Genomic DNA, 18,996 nt, shown 5'->3' with positions numbered 1-18,996 from the left:
AAATAAAATTAATTCTACATCTGAATGACATTCTCTTGCTTTGTAAAATCTTGAATCGTATTTTCTCCCCCGCAAGCTATTACAAGATAGTCAGAAGGCTTTCTCATTATCTTACCTACTTTGTGGAATGCTACCAAACATAGCAACAGCATTTAAACTTTTAACATGCCAGAAAGAAATGTAATTAGACACTTATTGGGGTCAGGAAAGTGTTGATGCTCACTGTAATCCCTCAACAATTTTTCATTTACTTTCAATCACCACAAAAGGCTTCACATCATGTATATCTCAATACTGTATGCCAACAGATATTAGTAGGAAATTCTATGTAACCAGAAAATAATACATTCAATCAAAATTAATGCTGTTTTACATTTACTCGTTACTGCAAACAATAAATCTGAAGCAACAAATGAAATTTGTCTGCAGTTATATCTTAATTACAAAGTTAAGTGACAAATAATTATGCCAACTAAAACAAATCTTTTCCAAGGGAAACATTTTCAAATATCTTACCTTATACTTTCTCTCGTTTTCAAACTGTTCTTCAAATAACTTTATTTTCTTTTTGATGTTCTGAACTTTTTTAGTCAGTTGCAATTGAGCATGTTCTTCCTTTTCATCATTGGAATCAAATGATGATCGTCGTGGTCTTGAAGTACAATTGTAACAGCAAAGAAAGAAAACAAAATTTACATTTGCAAAACAGAAAAAAAGAAAGATATTTCCTAAATTTAGATGGCTTCTTAAAAAAAAAGCTTGTTTTTAAAATTACATGGTATAAATTTAGAATGCTGCTTAAATATTATACAGGACATTTAAAGAACATTACTGTTATCAAGAATCAGGTCATCACTGTGGAAGGGTAATGCTTTCTGAGGATGGCTTATGGCCACTCTGAAACTATTGGATTGCAATGGATTTGTGCTGGGGTAGTGAAACGGAACATCAAAGCTCCCAGCCCTCTTCAGAATACCGTCAAAAATTACTTTTATGGGGCTCAGCTGGTGGACCTTTTCCCCAATTGCTCTATAGTGGGCCTAACTGGATTCTTGTCAGTCCCAGTGTGATTCCACATCCAGAGATCACTAATGTAGGAACGCATCAGATGTTTGAGTGCATAAATTTGTTCCATCTCCTGTCTTCTCACTCTCATCCACAAAACGTCACAGCAATGTTGTGGCATTTGAATGGGGGAGCAAGTGAGAAAAACTAAATGTTCATTTCTGACTGTGATTCAGTGGCTGGACAATATGTGAAATGAAGAACTAAATCACTTAGTTGTGATTATTCTAAAGTTGAAAAGAACCAGAAGATAATTTGGCACCTTCAAAGAGGGAAGAATGTGAAAAAAAGCTTTATTAGAACACTACTACTTCATACCTAAAGGAGGAAAGTCCTTTCAAGGAAGAGGCTTTTGAATCAGATTCGTGTATAAAACGTTGACTGTGACCAAAATTAAGGTAACGACGGCACAACATAGGTGGTGGGTCCTCTTCAAGGGGGTGGCTAATCAGTCTGCCTGCTTGTGGTGAAAGTTGTGCCTCTCCTAATTCATGCTCATATTCATCCTGCCATGATTTAAATGCAGGAACAGGATCTAAAAAAAAATGAAAAAGACTTAGCAGACAATACTTGAACAAACTCAAAATTAATGAATGTTGTAGTAACATCACTAATAGAAATCAAATCACTACCAAGAATAATTCCAATAAGCCAATGTATTTTTATTTCAGTGGAGTACTAGTTGTCACATGAACAGAATGTGTTCCTTAAATCTCAGCTAGAGTATGGTTCTTCTATCTTACCCAAAGAAAAGCCCATGGGAAAAGATTGTTGGGGGATTGTTTTTGATGTCAGGTAGGGGAACAGGGAAAGGAATATACTCTTCAAACTAACAGGCTTCTGCCAATAGAAGCTTCCCCCATCCAAAATAAAAGCATTTATAAAATTACCAGTTATCTTATTGACTTGACAGATTTCTCAAAACAAAAGTGAGTGGGGATCACTACCTTAAAAGTTAAAATTTTCATTTTACAATAGTTGAAACTGTATAAGTTCCCACAAGGCAATGCAAACAGCACAAAACAGCACTTCAGTTATGGCATTTTGTATTTTTCTTTCTGGCTTTTGATTATTGCATGTTTTCATTTACCTTCTCTTCAATGGCTCCCCCTACCATTTTCAACACAACTCCATTCAAGGCATTACATTAAATAGAGTTGCATATATTTTTGAGCAAGGACTCTTGGATTTTGATCAAACACAAATCTGGACTAATTTATCTATTTCAAACCTTGTTGGGACTAACTGTAGCACATCCTAAAGGCACCTTAGCACAATGCTGCAATATATATCCATATGATTCAACTATAAATTATTACAGCACAGGAAGTGGCCAGTTGGCTTAGCTATTCAATTACGAACTAGGAGTTGTTGGGAAGCTGCAGTTTGCCTTTGCCTCTCCGTAAACACAAAGTGATCACTTGTGGTGGTGCAGTAACACAGTTGTGCCTTAAAAGCCAGTTTATTAAATCCTACATACATTGTATGACTTAGCAAGGTGGAACAGTCCAAAGCACAGGGTGGATGTTTTCTTACAGTGTGGAAGAAAACAAAACCTGCAGAGGTTGGTCTTCATTTGACTTGCAAATGGTCAGTTCAGAGCATTTGGCAGATGGTCAGAAAATCTTCAGCACATGTTCAAAGAGAATGCATGGGAAACTGTATCATTGCTATAAACTTACAAATATTTTACTTACCTAAAAAAAAACCCATTAATATTATTTTTTGGAAAGGCGGTCAAATATGCTATTTATTTACAAGCTTTAGAAAAATCTAATCTTGGTGAATTCATAAAAAACTGGATATATTTAATTCATTGATTCCCTCTATTTTTACACAATGTATTAACTTTCTAGATATTTCTTGCATTAAAATTGAAACTGAGTAAATTTAGCTCTAAGTATGTGTTAGAAATTTACATTATGTGTGGGGTGTGGGTGTTCTCTTCTCAGCTTTCCCTCCTAGTGAGCTCATCAATTAATGAGAATGGAACAGACAAGTACAATAAGATCACACTATCAGTTGTTTTTCCATCACAATCTTTTAATGTTCATATTTAAATGGAAACTCTCCCAACTGACTTAAATTCTGGTTGCCACTAGAGATCTTACACTCCCATTTATATGTAGCATTTAAATGCCAGCTTTTCTTTCAAGAGTTGGAATAGTAAAGTAAAATTTGACAGCAAAATCATCAAAATGATGGACATTTGCAAAAAAGCTCATTCAGCTCATCTGGCCACAGCCAGCAGACATGTAGACCCCAATCCAATTTCTCATTTCAGATATTAATCTGTAATGCTGCAGGTATACTTCAAAGGCTTAGTGAAGTGAAAAGGTAATACCCTTAAAAAGCTTTTATTAGTAATGAAATAGCAATATTTTTGACAGAGCTAACACAAAATGAATTACAGTAGCATGTTATATAGCACTATTAATAAAATATCCCAAGGTACTTCACAATAATATAATACTGTAGAAATAAAAATGCCTCACCAAACTATGCAAGAACATATCAAGATCAACAATCAAGAACTTGCTCAAATGGGTTTTAAGGATTGCCATAAAGAAGAGAGGTGAGATACAGAAGCACAGGATTGGAGAGAGGGAATTCCAACCCTTGGGCCCATAATACTCATGCCTTCAGAAATCATGACGAAGCAATCAATCAGGGATGCTCAAAAGGCCAGAATTAGATCAACAGGTTTACAGAAGCAGAATAAGTGGCACTGTGGAGCAAAATCTAACTGGACTGCATTATAATACTTCAGAACTGTGATATTTGAATGGAAATTCTTTGTGATTCCTGTCTAGGCTTGTCCACAGAGCATGCAATCAAGAGTCATGCTTCAAACAGTTCTGAAGGAGACAACAGTCAGAAGAGTCATCTTTTGGTTGAGTTATAGTCAAGTGTTACACCAAAAGTCTCACTTATCCTCTTAGGTGTATATGAAATAAGTAGGAATATTTTACAATCTATTACAGGTGCACAATCCTTCATCCGAAATGCTTGGGACCAGCTGGTTTTCAGAATTTTTCGAATTTCAGAATAAATAATAGTTTGATGTTGAAATTTAAAAAAAGATTTTACCAAACATCATACGTATCGAGAGTAAAACGGACCCTGGAAGAGAATTGATGCTGGGCCATGCCCCCACACGTCACATCCGAGTAACATGCATCGGGTGGGTGTGGAGTTGGGTTAACTATTTGTACAGCAAATAACCTTGTTAATGAGAAAAAACGTCATGAAAAACCTTCAGATTTTAGATAAAGGGTTGTCTACCTGCATTAGCGATAGGGTAATGGGACACTTAGATAGTTATAATATGATTGAACAGAGTCAACATAAAATTCACAAAAAAAGAGATTGTGTTTGACAATTCCAATAGTTTCTCAGATTTGCAACTAGCAGGGAGGATAAATTCGTAAACAATAAAAATCCATGAGGGAAAGCAAACAGCAAGAAGGACTCAAGAGGCTGCAAAGAAAGAAAGACCGATTATGGATAGTTGGTAAGAATTTGAGATGCTGAATATATTGACAGAAACACAAAGTTATCAACTGCAATAGGAAAAATGGAAAAGTAATTTTTAAAAAATGAAACTGGAATATGAATTCTCACCCTAAGTGCATTGTGAGTCAACCTACAGCATGTGGACTGCAGCAATTCAAGAAAGTAACTCACCACCATCTCCAAGGGTAACAAGGGTCATGGAATAAATGCTGACAAGCCAGTAATACTCACATCTCACTAATGAATAAAACAAAAATCGGTATTGACGGGTTTTGGAACCCTTGTTTCCAGATCACAAGGTAATTAGGAAAGCAAATAGTATTTCAGCCCTTATTAAAAAGGGATTTGAAATACAAAAGCAAAGACTAGTAAACAAAAAGATATCTAAGGCCTTAGTGAGATCTGACCTAGACAAATATGCATAGTTTTGGGGTCCTTACTTGGGGAAAAATATGCTTGCCTAACAGGAGTACAAAAAGGTTTAGTAAGAATGGTATTCAAGTTAGGGTGTCTTACAAGAAGAAATTGAACAGAAAAAGCCATTCAATTGTAGTGCGTCCTCATTGAGATCATTTTAATTCTTTTGAATCTTGACAGAATATTTTCTTTCCCTGGCTCAGTAGCTCAGATCTTAAGGATTAAAAGTTACAAAATAAGGTTGTCAGATATTTAAACCAGAGATGAATGGAAATTTGCTCATTTCAATTCTCTTGGAATTTTCTATCCCAGACCAGTATGGATGCTCAGTTGATAGCTATATTCAAGACAGATATTGGCATACTTTTGGAAACTAATTGAGACAAGGGTATGGAGGTGAGGTGAAAAAGAGAAGTTGAGATAGAATATCATCACTGATTTCATTGAATATATGGTTCATAGGACAAAATGATATATCCCAATTTATTATGTTCTTGAGTTGTTAAAGTATCCTGTAGCACTTTCAAAAAAGCAACAAGAGTCCTTTCATTGTACATTAAAGAACTAGGAGCAGGAGTCGGCCATCTGACCCTTTCAACCTGCTCCGCCATTCAATAAACTCATGGCTGATCTTTTTGTGGACTCAGCTCCACTTACCCGTGCTCACACCGGATCCATTAAATTCCTTTATTGTTCAAAAAAAATCTATCTATCTTGGCTTTGAAAACATTTACTGAAGTAGTGTCAACTATTTCACTGGGCAAGGAATTCCATAGATTTAAACCTTCCGGGTAAAGAGCTTCCTGGCTCTTCTGTGTGTTAGGTAGTTCCTGTCTTTTCTTACTTTTGCCTAAAGGTGATTACAATGACCTGGCTGTATGGCATCTTGGAACATGCAAGGTTTCAAAAAGGCACTGCAAAAGTGCAAGTTTATTTTTCCCATCTCATTTCCTAGGAATTGGAGAGAAACAGGCATAATAATTCAAGGAGGAATTCAAATTCAGCAGCATTTATATCCCATAACAAAAAAAAATCCGCAGGAAGTTTACATTTAACTTCAATATTTTAAATGTCTTGATTTTACAGATGGAAAGGAACCAAAAACAAGATTCCAAACCAAAACAAAAGTGGCAGATTGGAGATACCTCATGTTTGAAGTCATAAAAGGATTGCATTTTAATATTTCTTTGAGCTTTCTGTCTACAATCTGCTCTTCCTGCAGCTTTAAATGAATTCTTATTGCATGGTGGCACACTGCTGCCTCACAGCGCCAGAGACCCAGGTTCAATTCTCGCCTCAGGCAATTGTCTGTGTGGAGTTTGCACATTCTCCCCGTGTCTGCATGGGTTTCCTCCGGGTGCTCCGGTTTCCTCCCACAGTCCAAAAATGTGCAGGTTAGGTGAGTTGGCCATGCTGAGTTACCCGTAGTGTAAGGTGAAGGAATAAAATGTAGGGGAATGAGTCTGGGTGGGTTCGGTGTGGACTTGTTGGGCCAAAGGGCCTGTTTCCACACTAAGTAATCTAATCTAACTCAGCATTTCCAACCAAGAGTAGCAAAATGTTCACAACTAATTTTGGTAAAAATCCAAGCATTCCAACTTAAATTAATGAAGTAAAACATCAGGGTCAATATATTCAATTTCAAATTTTGGAAAGCTTTTATCTATACACAAATGATACTAACTTTGACAACAACATGATTAACAACTTAATTTACCCTAATAAAAATTTCAATAATTATTAATTGCATTCAGATAGATGTTAAAGAAAGAAGTACAAAATTATTTTTAGCATCAAGATCAACCCTTCAACTGCTGACAAATTTACAGAAATGACAGCTGCCTAAACTGGTCAGTTTATTCCATGTTCAGTTCATATACTCCAGTAACATTATTCCAATGACATGTGTCCATTAAGAACCAAAAGTACTTATGATTAGTAAACCTTTCAATTCACTGTGTCATTATTATTACGCCTTTACTTGCTTCTTTCCACTTACCCTCCCTGCACAGTCCTTTTTAAAGTTTGCTCTACTAATTGAAAGTGCCTGGTTTTGATACATGAAAGCAGAACAAAAATACTATAAAAAAATTTAGTTTGCAGTTTAAAATCTAAAACCTTTTCATTATCTTCCAATTTTCACAATATTTTTGTCAGAGCAGACATTAGCAATTATGATTCTAATCATGTGTATGAAGAAATACATACATTTTGCAAAGGAGACATTTATTGATGTGTGTACCACACAGTCAAAATCCTGATTTTAAAACTTCAGGGAACCAATGGTCAAATCAAAATAAAACAAGATTTATTGAATTTAATCTGAAAATTATTATACACTGACCAATTAGATGTACTAAATACATATAGTTGACACTAATTCAGAATGCGAACATTAACCCTTTGAGTACTGAATATTTTAGAACTTTGCTATCATTTTGAATTGAATCATTTGCATTAATTTTAAAATTTCAAAATCCCAAGTTCAAAAAATAAAGTAACTAAAAAATAATAGTTCAGTATGCTTTCTAGTCTTCAGCTCTTTAACGTCTGTAACCCAGGATTTTTTTCCCTCTACTCAAAACACTGACTCCTTAAGAAAATTACAATTCCAACTTTTGCCAGTCATCCTTCAGTATTTTACCTCCAAAATGATTCTTTTAAATAATGCTAGGTAAAATATTTGGTTGTGACTCAATGCAGTGGAGTCAGATCCTGCCCTCAATGAACCTCACTTTCAGTACATGTTAAATGGATAGTAATGAACTGTGTGGATCTACGAACAAGAGGTACCAAGCCAAATTTCAGCATCCTACTGCTAGTTTCACCAGCATTAAATCTGGCATATTCTCAATTTGTGTGGCTCAATCACTTATATCTTTACACATTGAACAAACATCAAAAGAGAATCATTGATTTCTAATGTGTGATCCACTGCTACAATAATTAAAAGATGCAGACGCAAGACATAAATCACAAATTGTACACAATCAAAATAAATCAAACTTATTTAGAAAATGGTTAAAAAGTGTAACTGGCCAGGAAGTGTATAATTTTACAAATGTTAAAATACTAATTCAGTGTTAATAAAGATCACAGAACTGCGATACTTCCAGAATGAATTAATCAATTCACCAGTTTTCAAAGGGTTAAAAATTAGTTTTCACAGATTCCATATCCCACGATTAAAGAGTTTTTTTTAAAAAATAGAAAGCCAAATCAGTAAGATTTCCTTTTCCATGTCACCTGAAGCTTTTATTCTTGATATTTCTAAATGCTGGTTGACTGAATGCAGATCGATGGCAAAGCACACTTACCATTCCCATCTCTTTGAAGATGCATTGTTTTGAAATCAATGAAGGGAAAAGTGATTGTACATGGCGCTAATAGAATGAAAAATGGCAAAAATACCAGTGTGAGCAGCAAGCAGTCACAGACACCCCATAAAAACAAAAATAAAACAGAAAATACAATCACAACTAATTCACTACCAGAATCAAAAACGGCATTTGCTTTTATGGTAAACATGTAGCATAAAATAAAATATTGAAATAAGCTGTAGCAGATTTATGGAGATCTAGATATGAAACCACTTTAATACAATGCATTCTACATCAATTCAAATTTGCATTTGCTTTACTCAGATGACATTGATTCTCACACAGTAAGTCACATGAATATAATACACTGCATTATTACTAATGAATTTCCTTTCTTGAAAGGCACAAAACCCTCCAAAATCGCTTCCCCACTCTCTCCCTGGAAATGCATTTTCTGCCAAAAGCAAAGTTGAGACACTCTCAAGGTACTTTCAAATGGTGCCCAAACTGATGTGCAACAATTAAGTATCATTGCAGCAACAAGTAATCACTAAGTCCCTAGATGACAACGTTAGGATCGCTTCAGAATAATATCAAACATTCAAGTTGGGGAAATTAGCTTCTTTGCTACCACCTCAGTGCTGCATCAAGAACCATGACAATAATAAAACAAAGGGTACGCTGATATGATCAAGTACTAAAAATTCAAAGTCACCTACAACAACCTATAAAGTATTCAGTGCCAGTTAACATAGGAAAACATGCTAAAACTTCACAGGACCATAAGCAATTAAAGCTTAACACGGAATCACACAAAGTATCAGGACAAAAACTGGGTTGGTAAGACAGCTTTTATGAGCATTTAAAGAGGAAAGAGGGAGAAACAGACTCTCACAAATAGTATGGGAGATGTGGGCAGGTGGTGATATTGTGGTTCAATAGAGAGCTGAACAGCAAGCAGTGGTTGAATTTCAATGCTCAGGGACTAAGACAATTACAAGGAGGGCCACCCATGCCACAGCAATTAAAATTAGGGATGCACAAAAGGCCAAAATTGGAAGAGCATAGACACCTCAAAAGTAGCTTAGAGACAGGGAAGGGAGAACTCATGCAGAGACGACAAAACAAGTAGAAGGACAGAATTGATTGAAAGAGTATGGAATTTGTGGCAAGAATCATCAAACTAATGCTTATCTTCTCAATTTTTAATTGTGAAAAATTTCTTGCTTATTTAAAACTCGATTCCAGAAAGCACTGTGACAAATCAGAGCCTGTGGAATTTTTGATGAAAAAAAAGCAGAATGTCATTAACGCAAGGGATCTAATGTTGAGATTTTGGACAATGTCATTGCATGTAGATGAGAAATAGGTGTTGGCCAAGAATATTTATATTGTTGGGTGATTATAGAGACAATCTTACATGGAGAGAAGCTGTTGTGAGTGACTTAGTAGCTTTAAATAAAATGAGAAGGTAACAGCAGTAACACTAAGCTGGACAAAAAATAAAGAGAATTGTTGGAGACTGTAATGTGGTCAAATGATGCAGAAAGATCAAGGAGGAGAAAGTGGTAGGTTACAAAATATCACAGATGCACAAACTAATTTGTCTCTGATGATTTCAAGCCAAAAATCTGGTGGAAGGGGCTCAAAAAGGGAGTCCTAAGAAATATTATTGCAGATTTAGGAAGCAACAACACATTCAAAAGATTTTGGAGATTGGAGATGATGCAATGCAAAGACTTAAATTTTCGATCAACTTCTATTAGAGCAATACAGCAAGAAAGCCATCAGGATCAGCTTTTTTGCAAACTGTCTTTTGTTTCATTTAGGAGCTCTATCGATTATGTTTCTGGTCTTCTGATCCTAGTGTCAAACTGAAATTAAATTAATCGAAAGGTATACCAACATACCTAACAAGGATTTAAAAACACACCAGAAAGAAATTTTAATTGTGAACTCAAAAATAAACTTGGTCAGAACACGTGATTAGAGTAAATGGGAATTCTCTGAATATTATCACCGCAGCAGAACCAAAGTTTATTCAGTACAACTTTTTACCAAAAGGTTTTTTTTGGCTGATAAACTTTTTTTTTCAATTCCACACAAATCAGTCACATCAAACTTCAACAATCAATAAGAGATTGCTATACAAGTTACAAAGTCTTGTCTTTGAGTGGCTCCATAGTAAATCACATCAAGTAGCATATATTTTTCTACTGATTTTCTATGGACCAATTTGCTGAGGTGTCTCATTCCTTATGCATGTGTAATAATGTCCTGCTGACGGTGAAAAATATGACAAATAATTACAAGAGAAAAATCAAGAAAACAAATCTTTTTTCGATGAGAAAGAACAACAGGAGTAAATGGAAATCAAGGATTGAAATTATGCAATACTATACATATAAGTCCAAGTTTTAACAGTATTTTCAAAATCAAAACACTCAAAAGATATTAACCTTTCAGAACTAACCAATTTTCAAATTACAATACTTCAATTTGAATTTCTATGATTAACTTTTCAGTCATTTGATCACATTCCACTCACCAGTCCAGTTTTCAATCTAATTTAATGCTTCCCTGCCAACAGTTGCAGCTTTTCACCAACATTTTTCCCTACACCAGAAACCTTTAATTCTGCTGCAGTGACACATCAGAAAGTAATGATTATTAAATTAGAATCTATATACAAAGAACATAGAACATAGAACAGTATAGCACAGAACAGGCCCTTCAGCCCACAATGTTGTGCCGATCACCGATCCTCATGTATGCACCCTCAAATTTCTGTGACCATATGCATGCCCAGGAGTCTCTTAAATGTACCCAATGACCCTGCCTCCACAACTGCTGTTAGCAACGCATTCCATGCTCTCACAACTCTCTGTGTAAAGAACCCGCCTCTGACATCCCCTCTATACTTTCCTCCAACCAGTTTAAAACTATGACCCCTCGTGTTAGTCATTTCTGCCCTGGGAAATAAGAGTCGATAGCCAGAGACTATCTATGCCTCTCATTATCTTGTATATCTCAATTAGGTCCCCTCTTCTCCTCCTTTTCTCCAATGAAAAAAAGTCTGAGCTCAGTCAACCTCTCAAGATAAGCTTTCCAGTCCAGGCAGTATCTTGGTAAACCTCCTCTGAACCCTCTCCAAAGCATCCACATCTTTCTTATAATAGGGCGACCAGAACTGGATGCAGTATTCCAAATGCGGTCTAACCAAAGTTTTATAGAGCTGCAACAAGATCTCACGACTCTTAAACACAATACCCCTGTTAATGAAAGCCAAAACACCATATGCTTTCTTAACAACCTTGTCCTCTTGGGGGGCCATTTTAAGGGCACCTGCACCCCAAGATCCCTCTGTTCCTCCACACTGCCAAGAATCCTATCCTTAATCCTGTACTCAGCTTTCGTACCTTCCAAAATGCATCACCTCGCATTTATCCAGGTTGAACTCCATCTGCCACCTCTCAGCCCATCTCTGCTTCCTGTCAATGTCCCGCTGCAGCCTACAACAGCCCTCGAAACTGTCAACGACACCTCCAACCTTTATGTCGTCTGCAAACTAGCTGACCCATCCTTCAATCCCCTCATCCAAGTCATTAATGAAAATTACAAACAATAGAGGCCCAAGGACAGAGCCCTGTGGAACACCACTCACCACAGACTTCCAGGCAGAGTATTTTCCTTCTACTACCACTCGCTGACTTCTGTTGGCCAGCCAATTCTGTATCCCCTAAATGTTCCCCTAAATCCCATTCCTCCTGACCTTCTGAATGAGCCTACCATGAGGAACCTTATCAAATGCCTTGCTGAAGTCCATATACACCACATCCACAGCTCGACCCTCATCAACTTTTCTAGTCACATCCTCAAAGAAGTTGATAAGGTTTGAGAGGCATGACCTGCCCCTCACAAAGCCATGTTGACTGCATTTAATCAAGCCGTGCTCATCCAGGTGGTCATAAATCCTATCTCTCAGAATCCTTTCTAACACCTTGCAGACGACAGACATGAGACTTACTGGTCTGTAATTACCAGGGATTTTCCCTATTTCCTTTCTTGAAGAGAGGAATTACATTTGCCTCTCTCCAGTCCTCAGGTACGACTCCAGTGGAGAGTGAGGATGAAAAGATCTTCGCAAGTGACGAAGCAATTGCATTTCTCGTTTCCCGAAGCAGCCAAAGACAAATCTGGTCCGGGCCTGGCAACTTGTCAATCTTAATGTTTGACAAAATTTTCAGCACATCAGCTTCCTCTATCTCTATCCATTTCGACATGCACACCTGCTCTTCAAAGGTTTCATTCACTACAAAGTTCATTTCTTTCATGAAGACAGAAGCAAAAAACTAATTTAGGGCTTCCCCTACCTCCTCAGACTCCACACACACAAGTTCCCTATGCTATCCCTGATCGGCCCTTCTCTTTCTTTGAACATTCTCTTATTCCTCACAAGTGTAAAATGCCTTTGTGTTCTCCCTAATCCGTTCTGCCAAGCCTTTCACATGCTCCCTCCTGGCTCTCCTCAGACAATTTTTAAGCTCCTTCCTCGTCTGCCTGTAATCCTGTAGAGCTGAGCTTGACCCTAGCTTCCTCCACCTTACATAAGCTACCTTTTTCCTTTTGATGAGAAGCTCCACCGCTCTAGTCATCCAAGGTTCCTTTATCTTACCACCCTGTATCTATTGTATCTTAGTACAGACTCCATTGGGGTCTCTCACCTGGAATAAAAAGCATTAGATTGTATAAGCATTCCTCAAACTTAGCTTCATTCTATCTTTAGGACCTTCTGTCAAAGGAATCAGAACTATATACAAATGCATCCTAATAGAAGCACCATTCATTTTCAAACAAACAAACTGAAATGCAACTGACTTTACAATGCATTTCAATACTGTTTGCTTTACTGCCACCCACAAGCTAACTACCCAGTGATAGATTTTGTGTTACAATTTAAAGGTTGCATTTCGGATTGGGTTAAAACTGAAAGTACTAATTAATTGTATATTTGTCTTGGGCATTGGGTATCACTGACAAAACCAGCACTTACTGCCAATCTCTCTTGGTCACAGAGTCATAGAGATGTTGAGCATGGAAACAGATCCTTCAGACCAATTTGTCCATGCCGACCAGATATCCCAACCTAATGTAGTCGCACTTGTCAGCACCTGGCCCATATCACTCCAAACCCTTCCTATTCATATACCCATCCAAATGCCTTTTAAATGTTGCAATTGGACCAACCTCCCCCACTTCCTCTGACAGCTCATTCCATACCCATACCACCCTCTGCATGAAAAAGTTGCCCCTTAGGTGTCTTTTATATCTTTCCCCTTTCACCCTAAATCTATGCCCTCTAGTTCTGAACTCCCTCATCCAGGTAAAAGACCTTGTCTACTTATTTAATCCACGCTCCTAATGATTTCATAAACCTCTATAAAAGGACACCCCTCAGGCACTGACATTCAGGGAAAACAGCACCAGCCTATTTAACCTCTCCCTATTGCTCAAATCCCTCAACCATGGCAACATCCTTGTAAATCTTTTCTGAAACCTGTCAAGTTTCACAACATCCTTCTGATATGAAGGAGACCAGAATCGCACACAATATTCCAAAAGTAGCCTAACCAATGTCCTGTATAGTCCCAACAGGACTCCCAACTCCTCTACTCAATACTCTGACCAATAAAGGAAAACATACCAAATGCCTTCTTCACTATCCTCTCTACCTGCGACTTTACTTTCAAGGAGCCATGAACCTGAACTCCCTTTGTTCAGCAACACCTCCTGGGACCTTACAATTAAATAAACAAGTCCTGCTAAGATTTGCTTTCCTAAAATGCAGCACCTCACATTTATCCAAATTGAACTCCACCTGCCACTCCTCAGCCCATTGGCCCATCTGATCAAGATCCCGTTGTACTCTAAGGCAACCTTGTTCGCTGTCCAATACAACCTTCAATTTTGCTGTCATCAGCAAACTTACTAACTATACCTCTTATGCTCACATCCAAATCATTTGTATGAATGACAAAGTCAGATGATGGCGATGAAATGAACAGTGTGTGAACATATCGAGCAAAACAAAAAGAGAATAGGTATTTGGCTCTCAGCTTTGTCCGCTATTCAATATGATAGTGGCTATTCTGATTTTAATCTCAACATTCTACATTCCTGTATATCCCCAATAATCCTTCATCTCCTTGGTAATCTTGTACTTTTCAATTAAGTCAACTTGGACTCTTATAAACTCCAGAGGATAGAGGCCTAGCCTGTCTAGCCTTTCCTAATAAAAGGGTGCTGCAGAAATATTACCAAACCTAGATGGTTTAAAATGTAAGAGGAGCAAGCAGCTGTTCCCATGCATCTGCTGCTGTTGTTATTCTGTATTCTAAATTTAAGATATGGGGTGGGGATAATGATCAGTGACTCAAATCATACATCCTTCAACTTTTTTTTCCAGCTCTCATATTTATATACTATTTATGGCTATTACGCACAGTTAAGTGTCAAGTTAATGACAACGGCAGATGTGGTTTTTAAAATTCATTCATTCACAGAAGAGTGTTGCTTGTTAGGACAGCATTAATTGTAAACCATAATTTCCATTCAGGAAGTGATGGTGAAATGCCTTCTTGAATTGCTGCAATTTGTGTGGTATAACCACAGAATTATTTTGAAAGGGATTCGAGCATTTTGACCGAGTGGCAGTACACTCCTCATTTAACGTAGAAGTAATACCTTCAGAAAACCCTCAATTTGTTAAATAGGATTTCTCTTTCAAGGATCCAAGTTGACTCTATTCATTCAGTAACCACCACCTGTATAATGGATTCCAATATCTCCCTCCCTACTCCAGATGACAAACTAACAACTCTGCAGTTCTCCATTCTCCCTCTTCCTCCATCCTTACACGGAAGGGTTAAATATACTTTCCAGTCAGTGAGAAACTTTCCAGGATCTATAAAATTTTAAAGATAACCACCAATGCGTCCACTATCTCTCAAGCCAGCTCTCACCAACATTTACTGCCCCTTCATGTTTTAGTTCCATCATGCTGAGTCTCTCCATCTCGATCCTTCAATCTAAGATTTAAGTCCCTTTTAATGGACTATTCTCTTTCCTCAAGACTCAGTTGTATAGTCAGAGTTTTACAGGAACAAAGAAGCCCTTCAATTCGTCGTGTCAATACCAGTCATCAAGAACATACCAATTCTCAAAACCATTTTCAAGCACTTGGCCATAGTTTTGCATACTATAACACTTCAAGTGAATCTTCTAAATACTTCTTAAATGTTGTGATGGCACCCACCTCTACCACCACCCTCTGGGTTACATCATTATTCCTAAACTCCCTTCTAACCTCCTGCTCTTTGCCTTAATATTATGTCCCCTGGTTACTGACACCTCAACTAAGGGTCAAAGGTTCATTCTTATTTATTGTTTCTTTGCCTTTCATAATTTGGTATACCTCAAGTCAGGTCTGTTCCAAGGAAAACAATTCTTGCCTATCTAATCTTGCTTAACAGGTGAAAGATTTAAACCCAGGCAACATCTTGAATATCCTCTGCATTCTCTCGAAAGCATCACTTCCATGATATAATGTGGAATCCACAACTGTACGCAGTATTCCAGCTGTGGCCTAACATTTTTATACAGCTCCATAGCCTCCTAACTCTATGCCTACACTATTAAAGGAAAATATACCAAACGCTGCCTTAGCAATCTTTTCTACCTGTCCTGCTGCCTTCTATGGACTTGCACATGGAAGTCCCTCTAATCTTGAAAAATTCAAATCAATCAAAATCTGTCAGACAAGATCTCCCTCTGACAAAGCAATGCTGAGTATCCTTAATTAATCCTGCCCTCTCCACAGAAAAAATAATTATACCCTTCAGAATTTCTTCCCCCAACAGTTTCCCCACCGTTGATTTTAGACCCTCTGGCCAAAGCTCCCTGGTTAATTTCTACCAACTTTCTTGAAGAATGATGCATTTGCCACCCTTCACTTTTCAAATCCTTTCCAGCCATAGCAATGTCAGGGTTCCGGAAATCTCCATCCTTGCCTCTCAGTGTAATCTGAAATACATCTAATCTGGGCCCATAGGTAAAAACAAAAAGAAGTTGGGGAAGCGCTATCATTCCTTAATACCAAGTATTCTTAGACAGTTTCTAAATTTGGTCACCCTGTGGTCACATCTCTATACAGGTAAATGAACCATGTGCATTCAAGTCACAAGCCCTTAATTTGTTTTTAAATTCTTTATTCCAATCCCACTTGATGTATGCCTATACTTTGTTTGTCTTCTATTTTTGTTTTCTACTTTACTTCCATTCACTAGTTTTGCTTCCAATGAATTGGAGATCCCTTTCAGGATTCCACCTCCAACCTAGATTAGACCCTATCCAATAGTACCAGCAATTCTCCCACAGTGTATGATCGCATCATCTTGCTGAGACACTGACCTGGCCCAAAACAGACTCCAATGCCTCAAATTTCTGAGGCCTACCCTCTTACACTAGCTTTGTAGCGACCTGCTCTCTTGCACAATTTTCCTGTTTTTATGCTCACTAGCATGCTTTAGTCACTGCATTATAGATTCTGCTTTTCTATGTTTTCCTAGCTCCATAAAATCTGCTTTCAAGACTTCATTCCATTGGCACCAACATGGACCACAATCACAACCTCTGGCTGTTCACACTCCCCTAGAAGAATATCCTGCAGTCACTCCATGATATGCTTGATCTTTGCACAAGGGAGAGGGTCAGTCTGTCTACTCTTTTTTCCTATTGTTGGTTCCTTCACCGCCTGCCATAAAATTTAGTTTGGTAGCCATGTCCTTTAAGACTTGGGCATATCTATCAGGAGTGCAAAGTGTCCTCAGGGGAGACTTAGCACAATTGATTCAGGGATATGGGATTTTAGCACTAGGTTGGAGAAGCTGGAGTTTTTCTCCTTGCAACAAAAAGGCGGCTAATAGGAGATCCAGAAGGGATGTACAAGATTGACACATTTAGAAAAGTGAAGTTTAAAAAAAAACAGGTTTTCGATTGCTAACAGTACAAGTCCAGGGACACAGTTTTAAGAGTTGGGCAAGAGTTATACAGGAAAAGAGGAGAATTTTCTTCTGAAAATGCAATTGAGAATGACCTTGAACTCTTATAAGATCGCAATTGTTGTTTGTTAACTCCTCTGTCAAAGGAGAATTGGCTTCAGGGAAAAACAACTGGCAAGGCTGTGGAGATAAAGAGGGACAATGGAATCAGCTGGATCGCTCCATAGAGAGTCAGTTTGGAACTAAAAGAATCAAATGGTTTGTTACAACTTAAACATGTATGACTAAGTAATGATCATTCCCATCAACACTGTCGTGGATTGGTGTATCCGTGACAGGTTAGAGGAAGAGTTCATGTCTTTCTTCTCTCACATTAGTGCTCCAACACCTGCTCCATAACCAGCGTGAGAGTTGTCTACTGAGACTTAGCTGGCTGGATCAGAGTTCTACTCTCAAACTACTCTTGTATTTAGTTTAATGATTCAGATTAGAATGACCTTGAGAACGCTCATTATTGCTTGCAAGCACACAGTAGAATTTATATTTGTTAACAGAGTCGCCATTTGACTTTAGACAGTGTTTGTATCCAGAAAATATTTGCATTTATATACCACCTTAAAAAAACATAAAATACAAAATATGTCACAATTACTATTCATAACAAGTTTCCATCTTGTTAGCAAATCTCATTCATTTTACATTAACAATGTCTCTTACAGAACATTGGAAAATAGCGTGACTGGGCAATATGGTTCTTTGAGTCAGCTCCACTAAATATAATTTCTGTAATTTCATATTAAGTCCACTTCCCAATGCTATTCCTACGTGTCCAAATACATATACAACCCGGTTTTGAACATTCTCATCAACTGAGCAGCCATTGTAATTCTCGGGCTGAGAATTCTAAAAATCAAACAAGCAATCTGATTAAAGAAATCAAAGTATGAAATGCTAACTCCCTTATGAGACGATTGCACTTAGTTCTAGTCTACCTAACCAGGAGAAAACAGCCCCATGGCAACTTAATTGCCAAACCTTAAGAATTTTGTTTGTTTCTCTAAAATCCCTCCAAATTCCAATGCTTACTCGTGTCTCACTTTTCTCCTCCCCCAAATATATTTTGCTTTCTCGTTTTCCTTCCAGAGTGAATTACTTCATACATTCTAACGTTACATTCCATCTACTACATTCTTAGCTGACCACTTCATGCTTTACAATCTCTGCAATCTCCTCACAGCTTGCTTTCCCTCCTTATTTTGCAAGTTAGAGAATTTTACATTACACTTAATTCCCTCATGCATGACTTGGAGGTCCCAGTGTTGGATCTGATGAAGGAGTAGCGCTCCGAAAGCTAGTGTTTCCAAATAAACCTGGTGGTGTGATTTTTAACTTCCCTCATGCAGCTATTGATTGACTTTAATAGCAGAGACTCAAGTAATAGACATTGTGATATTCTAATCCCTGTACTGATGACCTATTAATTTCTGCCTTTTCTTTCTTAACCAGCCCACAATCTAATCTCTAACAGCCAATTTGAGAGTTCTAATTTTGTGTAACATATTGTGTGGACTTAGTGAATGCCACAGACAGACAATCTAAATATACTGCATCTACTGGCT

General features: G+C 37.5%; 1 protein-coding gene across 3 annotated transcripts in view; it reads right to left on the bottom strand.

Annotated features, from left to right (window-relative positions):
- LOC132823410 (protein FAM13B-like) overlaps window positions 1-18,996 on the bottom strand; it is a 104,309-nt gene that overhangs the window by 27,393 nt on the left and 57,920 nt on the right. For 2 of the 3 annotated variants that reach the window (XM_060837219.1, XM_060837221.1), the window contains exons 12-14: window positions 8,316-8,381; window positions 1,384-1,600; window positions 517-652 (exon numbers count right to left, since the gene is read on the bottom strand). In XM_060837219.1, coding sequence (XP_060693202.1) covers window positions 517-652; window positions 1,384-1,600; window positions 8,316-8,381 — 419 coding nt within the window. The remainder of the gene's footprint in view (window positions 1-516; window positions 653-1,383; window positions 1,601-8,315; window positions 8,382-18,996) is intronic. The other variant, XM_060837220.1, reaches the window with a different exon arrangement.

The sequence above is a fragment of the Hemiscyllium ocellatum genome, chromosome 16 (genome assembly GCF_020745735.1).
Source record: "Hemiscyllium ocellatum isolate sHemOce1 chromosome 16, sHemOce1.pat.X.cur, whole genome shotgun sequence".
NCBI lineage: Eukaryota > Metazoa > Chordata > Chondrichthyes > Orectolobiformes > Hemiscylliidae > Hemiscyllium > Hemiscyllium ocellatum.
This window is presented reverse-complemented; position numbering and strand designations above follow the sequence as displayed.